Genomic DNA, 20,588 nt, shown 5'->3' with positions numbered 1-20,588 from the left:
ACCCGGGACCTGGGGAAACCAAGGCCTCCTTTCTCAAATCTCAAACCCTCCAAAATATTTTCCCCTGTCTTTCAATCTAACCTCCTTAAAAATGTATGTTTTGGGGGACACGGAAAGTATGATTATTTATAGTGCCATTTGAGATTGGTTATATTGGACATGGGAAATTTCTCCTAAATGTCTTGACTAGATGGTCCTATTTTTATTTCTGGAAATTACACAGTGAGATTTGGGAAGATATTTCTTAAAGCACATAAACTGTGTTTAACTCTTGTTTATCTCTTTATTTTGTGAAAGTATATCAGAGATATTCTTTTTCAAGTAAATAGTAATGCTCCACGATTCATAATTAATTTGAAATCCTTCTAAACACCCTACGCTAAAAATTTTGAGTTCCAAGATTTAAAACACTGACTTACTGATTTCCTCCAGCTTTAAAGTATTCAGAAATGAGATGAGAAACAATAAAGTATGACACCAGTTACAGTAGTCCCCCCCTATCTGCAGAGGGATACGTTCCAAAGCCCCCAGTGGACTCCTGAAATCAGATAGAACCAAACTCTCTATATACTATGTTTTGGCCTATACACACATGACTATGATAAAGTTCAATTTATAAATTAGGCACAATAGGCGATTAGTAACAATAATAATAAACTAGAACAATTATAACAATATATGGTAATAAAAGTTATGTAATGCAAGCGCTCTCTCTCAAAATATCCTATTGCACCATATTCATCTTTTCACTTCAAGGAAGAATTTTACAGCTTCTCTTTAGCATATCTGAATTGCCAGCATCACTACTGTTATGCTTTGGGGCCATTATTAAGTAAAATAAGGGTTATTTGAACACAAGCACTGCGATATCACGACAGTCAATCTGATAACCCAGATGGCTACTGACAATTGAGCTGGTAGCTTATGTTGCGTGGATACAATGGCCACAAAGAGGGATGATTCACATCCCAGGCAGGAAGGAGTGGGACGGCACAAGACTTCATTGGGATACTCATATTGGTGCATAATTTAAAACATAAATTGTTTCTTTCTAGAATTTTTCATTTAATATTTTCGATGAGTAACTGAAACTATGGAAAGTGAACCCACAGATAAGGGAGGACAACCGTAATGTGTTTTTCTGTTTTCGGAAATAGATCTTTGACCCAGGGACTATTGAATCTACAAAGTAGTGGCAGATTCTGGAACAGACTTTCCAGGTCTGACTATTAACTTTATTATTTACTAACTATATGACCTTGAGTAACTTGCTTCAATTTTCCCTGCTTTAATTTTCTCATCTATATATAGGGAATAATAAATCACCTGCCTCAGGACGATGATGAGGATTAAATAAGTGAACGCAGGTAAAATATTTAGAAGTGGTTACTCACATCTTGTGAGTACTGGATAAATATTAGTTGTCATTGTTACAATTATTAAAAGAACATTTTGTTCCTCCTAAAACCATTCTAGTATGGCCTCCTCTCCTTAAAGGAAATGCAGACAATAACCATTCTCATGTTTTTGATAATTTTTGTACTCTAGAGCAGGGCCAGAAAACTAAGGCCCGTGGACCGGATCCTACCTACTGCCTGCTTTTGTAAATAATTTTATAATTAGTTTCATTAAACACACTATATTTATCATTTACATATTGACTGTGGCTGCTTTTATTCTACAACAGCAGAGTTGAGTCATTGCAACAGAGACTGTATTACCTGGCCTTTTGCAGAATATGTTTGCTAACACTTGATTTAGAGTAAAACAAGGTTTCAATGTTTATTTTGAAAGGTCAGTGAATGACAGGATGGGAGAATATTGAAATCTGAACCCAAAGACCATGGCTTTTGCTCTGTCTCTGCTGCTGGTTTCTGTGTGGACTCAATAGGTCACATTAACTTTCCACATCTCAAGCTCTGCATTCATAAAAATAAATAAAAACATGTATAAGATGACTACAATTTTCAACTTACATAATTAGTGTAAATTTTAAGTACAATCCATGCATAAAAGTGCCTGGTCAAATTTAAATTACTAAGCAAATTTGGGGCATTCATTATTGGTGAAGTTACCAAATCTATTCCACTCATTTGCCTTCTTGATAATAGAGCCTCTTGGCAGGTCCAAGCTTGTCCTTCCCAGGCTGGTTCTGGGCCCAGTCCAGCGCCACAGCCTCCTTTAACTGGTAATGGATAATTTCTCCCCAATTTGAGCCTTTAGAATAATGATTTTGGTTATGGGATACATGGAACATATGATTAAGTAATTATTTTCGTTTCTCTCTGAAGGATCATCGTTAAAAAGTAGTGCTTTCCGGCCAATGGCATCGAAGCTGCACGCAGCTCTAAGGGACCCTTTGCCAGCTGGCCTCATTAAATCTCTGATGTGCTCTCCGCATTTGGCCATCCTAGTGTGTTCACTCATCGACAACTTTGCCTCTCTGTACCAGGGCTCTTAGGTTTACACCTTCATGTCTCTTCTTGTGCTTTCTTTCTTAGGTAGACTTTTGCCTTGTGTCACACCGACTGCCTTAAAGAAAAAGAAACATTCCACCATTCTTTTTTTTTTATTTTTCTGAAAACTTAAGATCCAGATCCCTTCTCTCACCTCTAACCAAGCTCTGAGAGGGAAACAGTTGTGTCTACAAAGCGATGGGTTTTCCTTTTTACATGCAGCACCCTCCCTCCCTGTTCTCCTGCGTAGTGCACTGTGGCTTATCTATCATTATTCTGAGGGTCATATAAAGGAATTTCTTCTGTTAAAAGCCTGAGACTTTAGAGGATAGAGAATCATAAAGCTAAACCCTGTAGATAAAGCCTGTCTCCTGTGTGACCAATGACAGCAGGAGACATTTGGGAACCCTCAAGAAGAGGCAGAATATGGCAAAAGATGTCCCACATGTAAAAATTCTTTAATAATGCTCCTATCTGAGCAGCTTTATCACTTAGAAAGGCAGAGGGTATCTGTTCTTTGAATTTATGATAAGTAAAAAGTTTTTATTCTGCATATGCTTACCAATTATGATTTTGACAAGTTATAAACATTACATTATTATTGTATTACAAATATTTAGTTTCATTCTTCCAGTGAAAGTGGTAATATACAGAATAGTTGATTAATCATACACTAAGTGCTGAAGAGTAAACAGCTCAGAAATATTTAAAATTCTGGCTAGAAAAGACATATATTCCAACAGACATACATAAAGCTTTCTTTTAAAAAAAAAGTACTATTATCTTAGATCCACTTAGCTTATCTGATCAAACTCCCCAAGGTCAAAAATTTAGAAGGGACTAAGGTTTCTGGTAGTAAAGAAAAATCATCAGAGTTTCATATTCTCAAAGGAAGTTTGAAAAGTTTCTATTAAAAAAGTGACACGTGGCAAAGAAATTTACACTCATACAGTACAAAACTGTAAAACAAAACACAAATATTTTCATCTCCCAAGATCTTCAGTAGCTGAAGCTATTTGCAATTCTGGCAAAATTGTTAAAGATAGTGACTGATAAACCTACCAGAAATAAACAATGACATTTAGTTCTGTCCTTCTTTTCCCTTTGAGTCACCCTGCGTGGAAGGGCATTCAGTAAATATCAATAAATATCAATTTTGCATAGCAGTTCAGAGAAAGGGCTTTGGAGTCAGACAGGCCTGGATTTAAAACCTAATTCTACCACTCATCGTATGTGACCTTGGACATACAAAACTTAACCTCCATGCACCAGTTTCCAGAACTGCAAAATCAGGATCCTAATACCAACTTCATAGGTTGCTATTAGCATTAGATGAGATATATGTATGCACTCATAATGGAATATTATACAATTGTCAAAATAAGTGAATTACAGCCATGCTCAATGACATCAATAAATATTGGCATTATAATATTAAATTAAAAAAGAAGTCCACAAAATAACATACAGCATGATTACCATTTAATAAAGTTAAAAACAACTAAAATTTAAAATGTTTTCTATCAAAGGAAATCAAATGAATAATGAATATGAGGTTCGGGATCGCGATTATCTTAGGTGAGGAGAGCAGAGGACAGAATAGCGCTGGGGAAACCATATGGTGAGCTGCACATTACCATCAAGGTCCTACCTTTTGGCTGTGGTAGGAAAGTCTCTGTATTTATTATATTATTTAAAATTAGCTAAATAAATGAGTGGGGTGTAAAAGCAGTTAGTTTAATGAATAGTGACACTAAAAACATAAAAATGCTCTAAGGAAAAAATATCTTTAAAGAAAATAAAAAAGCATGTGATAATCTCTGGTACATTCAAAATTAAAATTCTATGATTATGTTCGGGCACTAAAATGCACATAGTAAATAATGAATTCGGTGTAGTGAATATACCCCTGGTGGCTAGAAAGTGTTAGCAAATGACTAGGACTCCTGGGAATTATCTAATGACCTGGAAATCTAGAGACTTCTCTCTGTCTCTCTCTGTCTCTTAAACTCGTTTAAATTTCTTACTAGGACCTAGCTGAAAATGATGTTGATGACACTGTACAAAGCTAAAGCATAAAGCTAATGTCCTTTGGAAGCATCAGCAAAATTAATATTCATGTTTCCATTTATAATAATAATGAATGTGAAAAAGTTGTTTTCAAATATCTAAGTATGAGATATGTGGGTAGGAAGGTAGGTATATAAATATCTGTAATAACCAACTTCCTGTTATTATTTCCAATTATTACTACAAACATCTTTAGGTTAAAATGTTAAGATATTTCTATCCCTTATGAATGCATCATTACAAAAAGTAGAAATAATACTTTATATATGTGAACTCATAACCATGAGAGGGAAACATTATCAGCATCCCATTTCATAGATGAAAAAACTGAGGCACCATGAAACATGACCGAAGTCATACAACTGGCTGGGGCTATTAAACAGTTCACTAAAGCTGCAATATAGATACTACAGAGAAAAAATACATTTCACAACATCCAGCCTACCTATGATCAGGATGCTTTATAAGGTACCTGTTATTAAATTCAAATCACACAGAGGGAAACATCTGAAGACTCCATCTCCCTGCAAAAGGGGTTAGGGTGAGACAAGTAGAGACGAAATAACAAATCATCTGAATATGAGATTTCAGACAATAAAACTCATTTGCCTTGCCAAGAGGCTTTCACTTAACTTCCAGTTTGGTCTTGTCAATTTAGTGGCAAAAGAGGAGGTTTTCAATCAAAACAATGTGTAGGTGTGTAATATAGAGAGTTTATTAGGAAGTATTGTGGTCTTACCTTCGAGGGTACTTCCTCTTGGACTTTGCTGGTGAGCAAAAGGAGCCTGCCTGTCTGGCAGAGGGAAGGTGAACCACATGAGACTAGGACTAAATTCTCTGATACACTGCTGGAAGATTTCAAGGCAGAGGGTGTGAGATGAACAGAACCTGGTCCTGGAAGGCCTTGAGAAGAAACAGTTGCCTGGTGCCAAGAGGCTCTTCTGGGCTTTTCTCTTTCTCTTTAAGATCTTTCATATCAGAAGATTTCTTGCTACCCTATTCATGTTTTGCAACCCCAAAGCCTCAGGCTGACACCAGCCAGAGCCCAAATAACCACTGCCTTTGTAAGAGAGTTCAAGCAGTAAGGCTAGCATGGGCAGTGTGAGAAAACATTTGAATCTTTAACTGCTTTTTAAAAGATAGTGTGTAAACCATGGAAACAAACAGAGGGAAATGCTTCTTCATAGACATACAGTGACCACACACACAGTTGTGCTGCTAAAAGCTGGCATCGGTCTATGATGGACTATGCCTATAATGTAGGAACCCTTTTTATTTCTTCCCTCCATGAAGAGTTGATTCTTTCATATGTAAAAATCATGTTTCCTTTTATTATCATTAGTGGTCTTCAATTAAATCATGTGCTTTTATCATATCAATCTATGGAAGTATTTAGCCATATTATTTATAGAACATTTAGGTCTTGCCTTTCAAAGTCCTCAGTAATCTTTAGTATTTGCTGGTCTGCTTTTAATTTATCAAAGCCCTCCCTCCACAGGCCTTGCACAAAACACACAGCAGCAGAGATTCCCCCTACACAATGTGTATTTGATATGCTTAATGTTCATCTTTATATACACACAGGCATATAAGAAATGTGGAGGGTGTCTATAAATTCAAGGAAACATTTAAGTGCACAGTGATACATAGATACATGGGTATAATACTTTATGTACTTGATAAATATTTCATCCCTGCCATAAAGAAAGCTTTTTATCAACTTTGATTGTTTTTTTATTACCTTAAAGTATTGCAGTTGTTTCTCAGCATTCATTGTTCCTTCCTTTTCTTGTCTCAGACAGGAATTGAAGATGAAAAGCTCTGTATCTCTGAGCCACCCTTTCAGTTCTTTGATCCTGACCTCCAGCTGCCTTACCAGGCTTCCACTTTCAGGAGAAAGCAGGTCACGTGGACCCGACCCACTGTGCCCTGCCATTGTGTCGTGGATCTTCTCTCCTAGGGTTTTCTAATGCATCAAATTAAAAACAAAAACAAAAACATAGATTAACTTAGGTACCAAACACATATCACAGTTTGGCTGGTAACAAGGGCTACCTGGAAGGTGTCCAGCTGCACCTGCCACTTCGTGACTTGATATTCAGTTCAGATTAGCTCATTGTCCATTTAAGATTTGAATTCTTAAGCAATGTGTGTCGTTCTGACTACCACTAGAGGCTTAAGAAGACCGTGTTCACTTATAATTTCCATTAACAGAAAGAAGTTTTAACCCAAAAGTTCACCATGGTCACTGATAAAAATTCATTTGAATTCTCTTGATGGGAGTTTATAGCAAAAAATGCTCCGCATAAAATTTTTAAGAGATAGAAGACTGAGTTTAATCAATATACTAAAGAGGCCAGGAATAGATTGTGCATGGAGAATTAAATTCCTTTTGTTTTGTTTTGCTTAGTACAATTCCCCAAACCATGTGACTGAGGGCTGTTAAGAAGGGGTAGCCTCCTTGGTGCTGTTGTTGATTTTGCCTCACTTGGAAATTGTTCAGCCCCACAGTTCTTCCCACTTAACATTTGTGGATGGTAGACTTTCCAATATATGTGTCAAAATAAGTCCCAATCCACTATGCTAGAAGCTTTCTTAGGTTAACTACTATTTTATGAAGGTGTAATTGGGGAGAGCTTTTTTTTTTTTTTAAACACGCTCTCTTTGGAAAATCAGTAAGAGTTAATCTATAATGATGAATTAAACCTACAAAGATAAGCTTTAAAACACAAGCAAAATTAAGCCAACAAACATTCATCTACTGTGTAGTGTTCTGTAAATAACATCTTTAGGAGATCGTAACAGAAAAATAGCCTTTCTTGCCAACATCCTTATATTTTCATGGTGCAAATATTGATAATTTGAAGATCCTCAGTGGAATCCAGATTTAGCTATTGTTTTTATGCTGTAACAAAAGTAGCAGCAGGAGGTGAAATCAATGCCCTTGGAGGGCAGGGTCACAAAAAAGAATTTATTGCCACTTTTTTGTTCTGGAACAGTTTGCAATCATAAATTCTTCATAAACAGAATACTTCAGAGAATGGTCCGTCTTCATAAATATACGACAGAGGACATCAATTTCATTTAATTCACAATTTGTGTCAGCACAGCAGATGCCAATGCCTGCCTTGATAGGGTTGTTTAATATGCAATTGAGACAGAGTAATATGCAGCACAGGGGACAAAATTTCACAGATTAAACTGTACGCACCACTGACATTTCATTCTAATGTATTTCCATTCCACACTGTTCACCTTAGATGAAAGTAATATTAAAAACCATATCCCTCTATTTTACTATTGTTAGAAGTTAAAATCCTTGTCTTTAAAATTTTTTTCATGCCAATTAAAATGTAATCATGCCAATTAAAGGAGTATGCCTGGTGGTGTGAGCATGGCACAGGTTTTGTTAAACTCTTCCCTCCACCCTTCTCTCCCCCTAAATCATTACAAAACTCTGCATATTGTATTCAAATGATATTTTTTGTCAAAATGGCAACCATTTTTAAGATGTTTGACTCATTGAGGATAACTAAATATTCTGTTTCTTTTTTTACTATTATGTAGATTTAAAATTTTTGTCGAGAAAGCAATAAATGACATCCTTCGAACAATTTTCGAAGAAAATTATTGTTAGCTATTTATCAAATTAGAAACAGATATAGTTCTATTTGTACATAAACAGACTATAGCTTTATGAAGCACATAAAGTTGCTGCTCTCATTTAGTAAACCACCATTTAAAATACCATATACTAAGCACATTTCTCCTGTATGAGATCAATGAATTCTGTAGAATTTGGTAGGTTCTGGTTTAAATCACCATATTATGTGAAAGCCATTAATTACTATTAAAAAGTAATGTACCAATAGGTCAGAGCAAAAACTTGCAATGTTTTAAGTTACTTTGCACAACTGCAGAATGTAGTGAATCTAGATGAGAAAGCAAAGATTTAAACTTGCGGTTTTTTAATCACCTAGATTAAGCATGGCAGAAACTGAACGCTGGCATTCCTCCAAGTCATCAAGGAACACGGAGGGCTTTTTATTCTAAATATTTTTGGAGTATTATTTCTTCAAAAATTTTTCTTAAAAAAAAAAAACGCAGGAAATGTAAGGCATGCAAAATTAGGCTCCATAACTGACACCACCCATACTTAGCTGTTATAATTAATCATTTAAGTAATTGACAAATTTAGCTTACCCTTGATTTGAAGTGAAGGCAATTTAAGAGGGAAGTTGATGAAAAAATACAGTTTAACCTCTCTCTCTCAGCTGTCTTCCAACAAAAGGACAGTAGTGTCTCTTGCACAGTGCCATCCTGGTCTCTGGGTAACAGAATCTCTATATTGCCTTTTTGCCAGATTCTTGCATCTCAGTCTTTGGCTGAGACCCAGCCCATCATTGCATGAAATGAATTACATGAAACTTTTTTTTTTTTTTTTTGGCTTTTGTTAAAAGTGAGCTGGAAATTGAGGCACAAAACAGAGGCTGATTTAATTCTGCAATTCAGATTTGGGTCAAATTTGCATCTTTGTTTTGGTGGCTTTAGTGTTACTTGAAAGCTGTAGTGACAACTCTACTTTTCATCTGAAGGGTACAGTAAATAGTTAAACAGTGGATGTCTCTAACATGTACCTTCAGAATAAATTCTATTAACATTCATTCAAGCATGACAGTCAGTGTATATCAGATATACTGTATTATAGTTGACTTGGTGCATACCCATAATACATGGCATATTTTACTTACTTTTTTATGTATTAAAGAACCAAAATTATTAAAATCTGAGAGGAGACAAGCTCGGAGAAAAAAAAAAAATCAACAGAAGAAGAAAAGCAGTGTTTTTCCCCCATAATAGTATGAATAGCTTGTTTGAAATGTAGGTAGTGAATTGAAAGAGAGAGATATTTGTGCCTCAAATTAGAAATCAGACAGATAGAGTACTTCACTACACAAAAAAAATGTACACATAAGCTACAAACAGTAATAAAAATGCAAATACCCCAAGCCGTTCCCATTTTTCATTAATTGAATCCACTTTTTCAAGGAGATCATGTGGTAGTGAAACGCCACCTTTCTTCAAAGCTTCAACCTTACTAAGCAGCTCTGTCTTTTTCAGGTCCCTGATGGACATCTCCACACTGTATCGCTAAAATGAGAAAAGAGAAAGGTAAAATCATAAAGGAGTGAGGCGCTCTTAGAAAAGCTTTGAGCACAGCGTTAGTGATGCTCATAGGTGTTAAAAGTTTTTATTTCTAATAATATTTACAGGGAGACTAAACCTCAGTAACTTAAGCAGTGGAGAAATATTGCCCAAAACAGTTAAAAATACATATTTTGCATACACAAATAGCCATGTTAGTCAGCGGGATGGTCATTGAGTTTATTAAGATTTATGTCTTTTTAAACTAAACTTCACATACACATTTGATCTTTAATTTAAAATATTCCAAATAGGAAAATACCTAGTTTAGGTGGATTTACTATAACAGTTAATTTTGGTCAACATTTGGCTCCAGGGTGCAGCCCATCTCTCATCTCTGCCCCTCAAAGGACCAGTTTCAGAGTGATACAAATAAAATAATCCCCCCAAATTGTGTGACTTCCTCCTTATCTTGTAAGTTCTCTCTGAATTCTCAGTTAAGATTTTTTTTTTCTTTTTTCTTTTACTTAAAAATTCTACATGAACTTGAAGAAGAGGTACATATAGAGAAGAAAAAGAAAACCAGTGCTTTGAGAATGGTTAAAAATCTATGCTTTTTTATTGATTACTGTGAAATATTCCCAAACATCACAATTGACTATAGAATCCTCTCTCTCAGTATATATTGTATTCTAACAAACTGCCAAGTGAGTCTCTCCTAAAAGATGTTTTGCTAGAGATAATGCATTGTGCTATTTACTATGACAGTTACTATGGTGATTGTCTTCAAATAACTCTATTTGGATAACTTCATAGTTAGAAAGTCCTATATTAAGGATAGCTATAAATGACTATGGCTGTCATTTTAAATGTACACATAAAAACATCTCTAAGTAGAAAAACTATATTCTAGTTAAAATATTAAACATATTTTACAATTTTAGCACAGTTCCAAAATATAACGGCAATCCCAAAACTTCTTTCATCGAGGCATAAAAGTTAAATCAATGAGGTCCTTGATAGTATTGCTCCATTGCCCTGAGATAAAATTAGCACTTTATCAGCTAATAAGAAAAGCTTTTGTTTGAGCAAAGTGGCAAATCAGCAAGTCCAAAACATGCCCAAGCACTTGGATGGTTTTATTTGCCTTGAAAACATGATATTATATAAGATCCCAAATCAAATACAATTGGAAGGAGCTTAAAGAAAAAGAAAGTATGAAAATCCCCGTTTCGGTTAATTGATGTTCAGCATTTGTGTGCATATGTTTGCATACTTTTAGTTTCATATTTTAATCTTTCATTTGCACTAAACATGCACATCATTTGTATTATGTAAACTTCTCCAAATGTTAGTCATTTGTGGATCACAGAACAAAATGTTTTAAATAAGGTGATTTAAAGCATTTCGTCGTATTAATGAATGCTGATCATGGTGTCAGAGTATCCAAAATTACATGAATATGCATAATGAAAAATTTTAAGGGTTGCTTTAGAGCTCTTTTAGAATTTGGCCTGTAATACGTGGGAAATTCTGATTACGTTTCTAATGGCAGGCAATTACCAGGACTATGTTACTTCAACACTTAGAAAACACAACTGTCCACTCGAGTTTTCTGGACTTTACATTCAACAAGTGTTCTAGAAACCTACATAGTGTTTTATTTGTCCAAGTGATGATTGGAGTAGAGGGCAATCTGCTTTATGTAATTAGATACCCAACAAAAGATGATCTTGCTGACAAAGTTTTACATAATTAACTCAGTAAGTTTTCTTTGACACGATATCGGGGGAAACAGCATGTCAGGCAGGTGGAAGAATACCATTCAAATCTTTAGTTTATGCCATGTACATTAACTGACAGAGGGAGTCCTCTGGCTGTGCCACCTGGGAGCAGTCTGGACCAGTTCTCATTTGCACCGATGACAAGCTCATCTCCCTTTTTTATCCCAACTTTGAATGGCTCCTACACAGCATGTCAATAAAGAAAGAGAACAGTTTAGATGTGCCCTGTAAACATGATGGTCTCGTAACGATAAAAATATGAAAAACGATTAATTTCATTTTAGATATAATAAAATAATTTTCTCTGTGAAATGTGGTACAAGCAGTCACTGCAACAGCTATTATAAAAGATTAAAAAAAACTTGTCTTATGTATGCTGTCTTTGTCACCATGTAACCTACCATATTAACAGCTTGATGAAAGATGTGATTGATGGACAATGCCTTCAAACTGTAAAAGCTAAGAGAATCCAGCTAATTGTTAGATGTATTGGTATGTGAGTGAAAGGTACTAGAATGTCATGCAATTTTAGGTGAAATATTTATTTTAATTTTTGAAGCACTCTGAAGGTTGAATCAGATATGATTTAGGACATCAAGCTGTATATGTAATAATGTCAGAGGGTTATATTTTTGTTGATGCTAATACGTTTTTGCTCTTCCCTCTCCAACATCTTTTCAGAAGCATTAGGCAGGGAGAATCAACTGCCAGCTCTATCAGTTCCTGGTCATCCTATCAAGTAGGGCTACTTTATCCTGTGGTGAGAAGATAATTTAATCTTCATATTCATTCCGCCCACAGCAGTAAATGAGCAGAGGCTGCCCCACTGTGTCCTGCGGTCTGGGGATGTTGTGATATAGACTGCTCTTCAATAGCCAAAAATGAGATTAACGAAGTTAAAGTCAGAAGGCTTTTCTTGAGTGCTAAGGTAAATAAGCATCCAATATTTAATTTCCCCACAGCACCTGCAGTAGACCTCTCTGTCTAGTCAAAAATAAAATATACTCTATTGAAAGGGCATATTTACATCATTAAGTATATTTGCTTGGCCAATTCGATTTTGACTAATGAAGCCTCATGATAGATATGTGAATGATCTAAATTAAAGACTTAGGCCACTCCTATTTTAAATGCCACTCCTGTGTGTATATACAGATATATAAAGAAAACTTAAAAAACAGAGTTAAAAATAACTACAGACACTAGTCTACTTTTTAACTAAGGAATAAAGAAGTTTTTAGAAAATTCTTATTCAGTGTTTACTTTTTAAAAGCCCAAATGCTAAAATTGAATTATAAAACAAAGCTAGCAAAAAACAGGGATTTCTGAAGTAAATATAATTAGAAATGCATGAAGACTTGATTGAGATAACTTTTTTGACAGTTATGCTAAAGGCTAGGCTTTTTTCCCTTCTCGAACCTTTTTTTTTTTTTTTTTGTTAAAAATCACACCGAAAATTCTGCCCAAATGGAGACTGGAACAATGCCTTGAAACAGTGTTAATTGTCACCATGGAAACCAGAAGAATAAGCCATTTTGAAACTGGTATAGAAGGCACACATTGAGCAACTCAAGCATTTTTCTGCCTCCCTCAATGTTAAAGAACAAGATGCCTTGTCACTGTGAGGTCAGAGAAAGAAAGCATCATGAAAGGGTTGTAGATGCTCACTGTCTAGTAAATAAAAAAAAATAAAAAACTATACTACATACAGCTAATGCTATAAGACTCTATCTACTGAATCTTTTTGAAATAGAAAGATCATCAAAAGATGGCCAGGATTGGGGGATGGATTCCACCTAAGCAAAACTTCAGGGCTATATTATGTGAACCTTGCCCCCAAAGCTCCCTGGGAATTCTGCTGTTGTAATAAAACTTCAGAAGAGGAAAGAAAAAAGGCAGCATGATGGAATTCAAAATAATGCTCTAAAAGCACACAGAGAGATTAAGACATCCATTGTAAGACTTTTGTATGGTGCTTCTGTTGGTTATGCTGAAAAGAGACCAGACATTGCTGAGCAGAGAGTGAAGTTTTGGCTACAAGAAACACAAGAATTAAACCAAAGAATTTTCTCAGTTATTAGAATAGGGCTGTCAGATTCTGTGTCTTCAGGGTTTGAGGATTTACGTCTTACACTATATTTTAACTGGGTTTTATGCGACTTGATATTAGGAAGAATTAAAGCAAGGAAAATGATCTAGTTATCAGAATGACAGATATAATAATAAAGATCTCTGAATATCTTTCCCAGTCTAAAGTAATACAACAAATACCTATATATTTGCCATAAACACACAACAAAAAGGTAGAAAGACAGAAAAAAAAAAAAAAAACACTGAGAAAACAAAATGTATTTTAGTCTATGAACTAGAAAGCATATGCTAAGAACGCACCAAAACACCAAACTACTGGCAAAATGATGTGTGAAAATACGCATTTTTGTACAAAAAAAGACAGGGATGTATCTGTGTATGGCTCTCATATTGTGTTTTCTGGCTAGTGTTTTCCCTCCTCATGTGAGGCTTCATGGTGGCCCCTCAGCAAGTCCATGCCTAATGCCATTCAGTGGTGAACAAAGAGTCTTTTTATATGAAAGTCCAGGGTCCACAGCTCAGCTGTACATGCCGAGTGCAGGAATCTGCTAGAGGCCAGTGTCGCCTTTGCAGCAGCTCTTGTGCTGCCCCCTTTTTTGGAACACCAGTGTCCAGCATCTCACAAGGCATGTGATGTTTCACATGGAGCTAATATCACCAGCACTTCAGGAAGGTGTTCAAGACTGAAGAAGAGAGTTCAAGCCCAAGACAAATAATAGTCGTTATTTCTTGCAAACTCCTTGTATTTTACCATTAGCAATTTATGGCGAATAATTGCACAGAGAAATTATAAAGACTCCTACAATTGTCCTTGTAAATTAATAATAGGCTTTCTTGATTGGGATAAATTTGCTGCTGAGCCTTTGGAAAAAAAATTAAAAAGTGCAATGTCATTTAAAATTGCCAGAACTCACACAGCAAATTACATCTGAGGTTAAGAATTGAGTTTTCCCCCCTCTTCTAGCTTATTCCATTTGCATGATCTGGAAATCACATTACATTGGCCATGTATTGTTAATTGGACATAGATTGCATTATCTTTAATATAAATCAAACTACAAATATTAAAATGAATTGCAAATTCCCTAATAGAAGATCATAAAACAATCTTTTTTAAAGTATCTCCCATTAATAATTTAATTCCAATTATATCACTCAGAAAACTTAAGTAGGAAACCTGGTAACTTATTTCTCCAATCATTTCTTTTACATAACAAATACCTAAGCTTTTAAAATAAATACCCCGAGCAGAATTCATTATTATAGAACAAAAATAAAACAAAAATAAAACGCCAATAAGTGAAAACTTTTCATGCCAATTTCATGTACGATACTGCCTAAGAACACCAAGCCTGCCCATCTCGTGCCTTCTGTACCCAAGTCAAGGGCAAGAAAAAAGTGTCATATAGGAAAGATTTACTAATTTTAAGAACTATTGCAATTATAATCTTTAAAATTATAAAATTATTATTCTATTTATTTTTTAAAAGGTTCTCTAACCCCTTAGGTTTTCTATAAATTTGGTATCTTTCTGATGCCTTTGCATGGCCTTTAATGAGTTTATATTAAATATTTAATACTGTTTAGAGCATACCCACTACTACCAAAAACAGTTATATTCCCAGCAGTCCCACTGTTTCAGGCAGAGGACTTGATTGATCCTCCTAGCCTGAATTGAGTAGAATGAAAAGAAGCAGTTGGAAAATAGCTGCAATCATTTAATGCAGATGACCTCTGACAGCCTCGCAGCTCTTCTATCTGAACAGAAATTTGCATGGGGTCTCTGTGCAGAGGAACAATGTAACCTAAATGGTAGACAATCTTTATTCTAATGAAGTGGGTGTCAAGGTCAATGTAAAACTGCAATGATAAATGGTGCACCACTAGGCAAGAGAAGTTGCATAGGCATTGTAGTGCTTTCACATTAATTGAAGACTGAAATGCACTGCGTGAAAAGCACAAGCCTCTCTTTTCACCATAACGTGTTAATATGCCAATGCCGAAATGATTTCTTCAAGATGTTTGCCTGTTGACATGTATCTTATTGCAAAAATAACACAAATGTGGAATTATGGCACAAAAGGACATTTTCAGAATTGAGCATTTTCCTGGATTAGAATTACAAAAATCTAAATAAAATGTCCCCAAACAACATCCTGACACCAAATGTAATTCCTTTGATCCCTTTTCTTTTCTTTTTCTATTTAGACCTGTCTTTAATTAGTTTCAACCAAGCAACCTTTCATAGAACTCTTTGCTGGGTACTTTCATACTGAACTAACTGTGAAAAAAAAAGGACTGAGGAGAAGAGAATCATTCAAATATAATTTTTTCTTTCACTTTTAAGTTTTCTCCTTAGTCTGCAGTTAAGATCTTCAGGTGTTGTTTGTCTTGAATGAAAATGTAATGAAAAGCCTCTGTTTGTAAAAGAAAATAACTATTTTCTACTGCGAGAACTAAAAACTATAATCTGGTCGTTTGACATTGCCAAAATGACTATACAGCAATAATTACACCATTTCTTCAGTTGATCTAGCAATTTTGGGGCAGTCAATATTTTTCATTATATAAAAATAAGGACAGTAAGCTGCTTGAATGAAAATGTAATGAAAAGCCTCTGTTTGTAAAAGAAAATAACTATTTTCTACTGCGAGAACTAAAAACTATAATCTGGTCGTTTGACATTGCCAAAATGACTATACAGCAATAATTACACCATTTCTTCAGTTGATCTAGCAATTTTGGGGCAGTCAATATTTTTCATTATATAAAAATAAGGACAGTAAGCTGCTTAAAAAAAAAAAAAAAATCCTGATCTACTTAAGCCTGAAAAGGAGACATTGTTTGCTAATACACTCATTAGCAACCAAGCATTTTAACTTCATCAATTAAACAGGAAATGAAGTTGCACCATTAGTTTCACAATTTGCTAAAATACTGATAAGAGCACATTCCTAACTATTTGAGAAACATTTCCAGGCTCAATGCATATATTATAAACTCGATGCATTTTTACAGTTGACATTTTTTGATTCTGGTAGACTCTGTGATATAGCTAGCTTTCCAACACTAAGCTTCCTGCTACAAATAGATTGCAATAATGGAATTACAGTTATACTAGTCAGGAATGGTCTGTAGGTCTCTTGGTCTGTCATCTTGGTGACTGGAAGGCTATTAGTATGATTTACTATAAAATAAATAATATTGCTAGTGTGCAACTCTGATGTAAAAACAAACTGTCTCAAATAGTAATCAACATTCCTGAAATGGTAATTCAGAGGGAAAAAAAAATCTCAACACGAAGAAGGATAGTGAAAAAGAAAAAAGTTACTGATGAAACTGTTTAAAAAACTGTACAGCTTCATCTGTGTGTGATTTGTCAGGTCTGAAGCTTTGACGTGCCCAAGGGGCAGACCCCAGCGGGGAGTAGGCTGCCGAGCTAAATAGCTGTGAAAGAAGTCTTAATGTAGGATGGAATTCAAACTAACCTTGACATGACCTCGGGAAAAATATGCAAAAAGTAAAATGAATGCACTCTGCAAGATACATCCTAATTTTGTGGTGGAGCTGGTTAGTTTTACAAACATAACTGAGACCTTAAAAGAAAAATAGAAAGCTAGTAAAAGGAGAAAACTTTGGAATTCAGGCAAAAACGTAAGCGGGCATGATGTGTTACTGTGAAGGCATGTGAACCATTTGGAAAGAATCCAAATAAAAACCCACAACGAACAATATTGTTGTCAGCCTGTCTATTCAGGAAATTTTTTTTTTTTTTTAGGTTGAATATAAATGACACAAAGCCAAGATTACATCATTGCATTACAAAGTCTGTTGTGGCTTTTAGCTGAACGAGCCCCATGGATCTATTGGTTTTGGACAGTAATTCAGTAAGGAGGTTTTAATGTGTTATTTTTCCTCCAGTGTCAATAAAAATAGAAGAATTTAAGGAGAAAATATTGTGGGTGCTCTCTAGTTTATTTTTTGCTTTTGATCTGTATTTGATAAGCCAACCTCAAATTTTAGTTAATGCATTGAGCTTGATTTGACTTTATTATAAATGTTGCCGTTGGAAGTGATCAATTTAGGAGGAAGGCATTTGTTCTAGCTCCCTGGCCAAGAACTGGCTAACTCATTGGCTATACTGAAATTTTAATTGAGTGTCAATTTGTGTAGAAATTCAATCCGATTACAGTCTCAATGCAATTTTGTAGCAATACCAGTTATTTACTACACTACTAACCAGATTTTAAACATAATTAAATTGCTAAGATCATACACCCAAAATCTAATGACTTAAATCCCTATAGCAAGGATGTGAATATCTGGGTCAGGTATATGTACTTCTAGTAGATTTTCATAAGCCTAACCTGAGTAGAAGGATTCAGTCATTCAGAGGCATAGAAGTACAAGAAGTTTTGTTGAGAACCTGTTAAACAACCATAAGTAAAGACCACTGCTTAATGCCTATGTTATGCCAAAGACTCTTTTTTGGTTTAATATTACATAATATTTATATTAATGACATATAAGTAAAAAATATGTGTATTGGCATGTTAATCAGATTGCCAGATTATACTAAACTCAATGATCGTTAAAGAATAGTAACTATTTTAGCTCAGAGATCATAAACTCAAATACCTACTGGTAGTAGTACTAGTACAATAGTAAACTGGCTGGGGCAGAGAAGGGGATCCCTTTTTGTAGTGTTTGCTGATTCCCTAGTGTAAATACTCCCACCATGGCAGAGTCCAAGCTACCAAGATTCCGAGCTATCAGGTTGTTACTGCTGGCAAAATTCCTGAATTTTTAACAATCAGTTCTCACAAGCCAGCACGAGCCAGCTCCAGCACCCCATTACTTGGCAGCTAATGTAAAGGAGCTGAGTTGAGCACAGATAAGTCATCTATCTTTTATCTGCCAACTATTGCTAGTGTCATGGGAAAAGAGAACTATTTTCTCTACAAAAAGAATAACAATACATAAATATGATGATTACCAACATTTGATCCCAGTGAAGGGAAAATGAGAGGAAGCAGTATGGACTGCAGAGGATGGGAGAGCATAAGCTCCATCTAAAAGGGGCAACCACGAATCAGCCAGCTCTGCCAACTGTTTCCACGTAGGAATATGGCCTCGATATGGGTCTGTATGGCCAGGTATATATTTTAAGAGAAGACGAAAATATTTTTTAGGTGAAATCTCATAATTTTTAGATGTTGAATTAAAACTTTAACACTGTACAGGCCAATCTATGTCTCTATGTTGGATCTGGATTTGTAGGCAACTAGCACTATTGTCTAATGTCTATTTTAAATATTAGATTCTAAGTGGAACACAGCATGCTGGCATACTAGATTAAATCTAAGATGAAGATATGACAAGTGTTCACGCAGACAGAGTTAACAACCATTCCCTCCGTCCACCAAAAAATAAAAATAAAAATACAAAAACTGTATAAAGAATGGAGGTGGCTAGGCTTCAACTGTCTTCATGTTCAATGCATCAACAGACAATGAAAGGTAAATGTAAATGTAAAAAAAAAAAAAAAGGAACATGATTTGGGGCTGAACTGAGGCACACATGATGGCAATCGTGTTTCAAAAATAAGAAAGGTAATAGGTAGATTAGCTTGCCTATGGTTTACTAGTCCCAAACCTACAGTCCTTGTTCTGGTTGGGTTCCATTTTCCAAGAGGGATGTAAACAATGTATCGAATGTCCAAAGAAGAGCACTCAAGGAAGGGAGAAGGATCAAAACTACAAGGAGCAAGCTATCGAAGAAGCTAGAGATATTCAGCCAAGGGATAAATAAGAATTGAAGACGAGAGAAGAGAGGAAAGGATGTGTTAGTCGACTTTAAACGTTTAGAGGACTTTTACATAGAAAATATTAATCTGTTTCATCTGCCCTTAGAAGTCAAGCCTACGATCTAAGGTTGAATATAGGAATGTGGCTTGGGCAGTAGTGAGTTCCCACTCACCATCAGCTCAACCATCAGTATTTAGGCAGAGACCAGAAGTCTACCCCATTGGGATATTTTATGGGTTAATGAGGCATTAAGTGAGGATTGGCCTAGAAGATAGAGTTGAAAATTCTTCTCCGTTTTAGAAAGTTGAGTTTCTTGGGGCCCACATTCACTGGATCAGCCATAATAATCACATTATTATATGTAGAAGAAATGCCAAGACCAAAAATCACAAAGTTAAGGAGTAGCTGTCATTTGCTGAAACAGGACTCAGATGTAAGATTCTCATGCAGAGAAACCTAGGAGAACAACAATAGAATAAAGACAACCACATAAATTGTAAGCTATAAAGTCTAAACTCAAGATAGGACACAGAGAAAGAAAAGCCAAGGTTAACTGAAAATCCCCAATTAATCATCAATCTGTTTTATTTTAGAGAAGTATTTCATTGAATTTGAAGTATTAAATAAAACCTTTCTGGTCTTTTTCTGATAAATATTTTATAGGAAGCTTCTACTATAGGATTGATGCAGTTAGGTCCATATTTATTTTTAAAATACTTTTTTCAATTACAGTTGTCATATAATATTATATTAGTTTCAGGTGTACGTGATTAGCCATTTATAAAACTTATGAAGTGATCACCCTGATGACCCTAGTACCCATCTGACACCCTACATAGTTATTATAATAATATTGAGTATATTCCTTATGCTGTACTTTACATACTCATGACTATTTTGCAGTTATCATTTGTATTTCTTAATCCCTTCTACTTTTTTTACCTATCCTCCCAAACCTCCTCCCATTTGGCAATGATCAAAATGTTCTCTGTATCTATGAGTTTCTGTTTTGTATATTCCTTTATTTTGTTTTTTAGATTCCACATGTAATTTAAATCATATATTTGTCTTTCTCTAACTTATTTCAACTAGGTCCACACCCTTAAGGTCTACCCATGTTGTCGTAAGTGGCAAGGTTTCATTCATCCTTTTTATGGTTGAGTAATATTCCAGTGTGTGTGTGTGTGTGTGTGTGTGTGTGTGTGTGTGTGTGTGTGTGTGTTCTTTTCTTTATC

At 35.2% G+C, this 20,588-nt stretch overlaps 1 protein-coding gene across 1 annotated transcript in view; it reads right to left on the bottom strand.

Moving 5' to 3' along the window:
- The window catches only part of AKAP6 (A-kinase anchoring protein 6), a 420,713-nt gene that overhangs the window by 50,759 nt on the left and 349,366 nt on the right, over positions 1-20,588 (bottom strand). Inside the window, exons 10-11 of the mRNA XM_006906869.3 lie at positions 9,531-9,677; positions 6,268-6,492 (exon numbers count right to left, since the gene is read on the bottom strand). Coding sequence (XP_006906931.1) covers positions 6,268-6,492; positions 9,531-9,677 — 372 coding nt within the window. The remainder of the gene's footprint in view (positions 1-6,267; positions 6,493-9,530; positions 9,678-20,588) is intronic.

This window comes from Pteropus alecto, unplaced genomic scaffold, assembly GCF_000325575.1.
Source record: "Pteropus alecto unplaced genomic scaffold, ASM32557v1 scaffold171, whole genome shotgun sequence".
NCBI lineage: Eukaryota > Metazoa > Chordata > Mammalia > Chiroptera > Pteropodidae > Pteropus > Pteropus alecto.
Note: the sequence above shows the minus strand (reverse complement) of the source record. Positions and strands in the feature narration are given on the sequence as shown.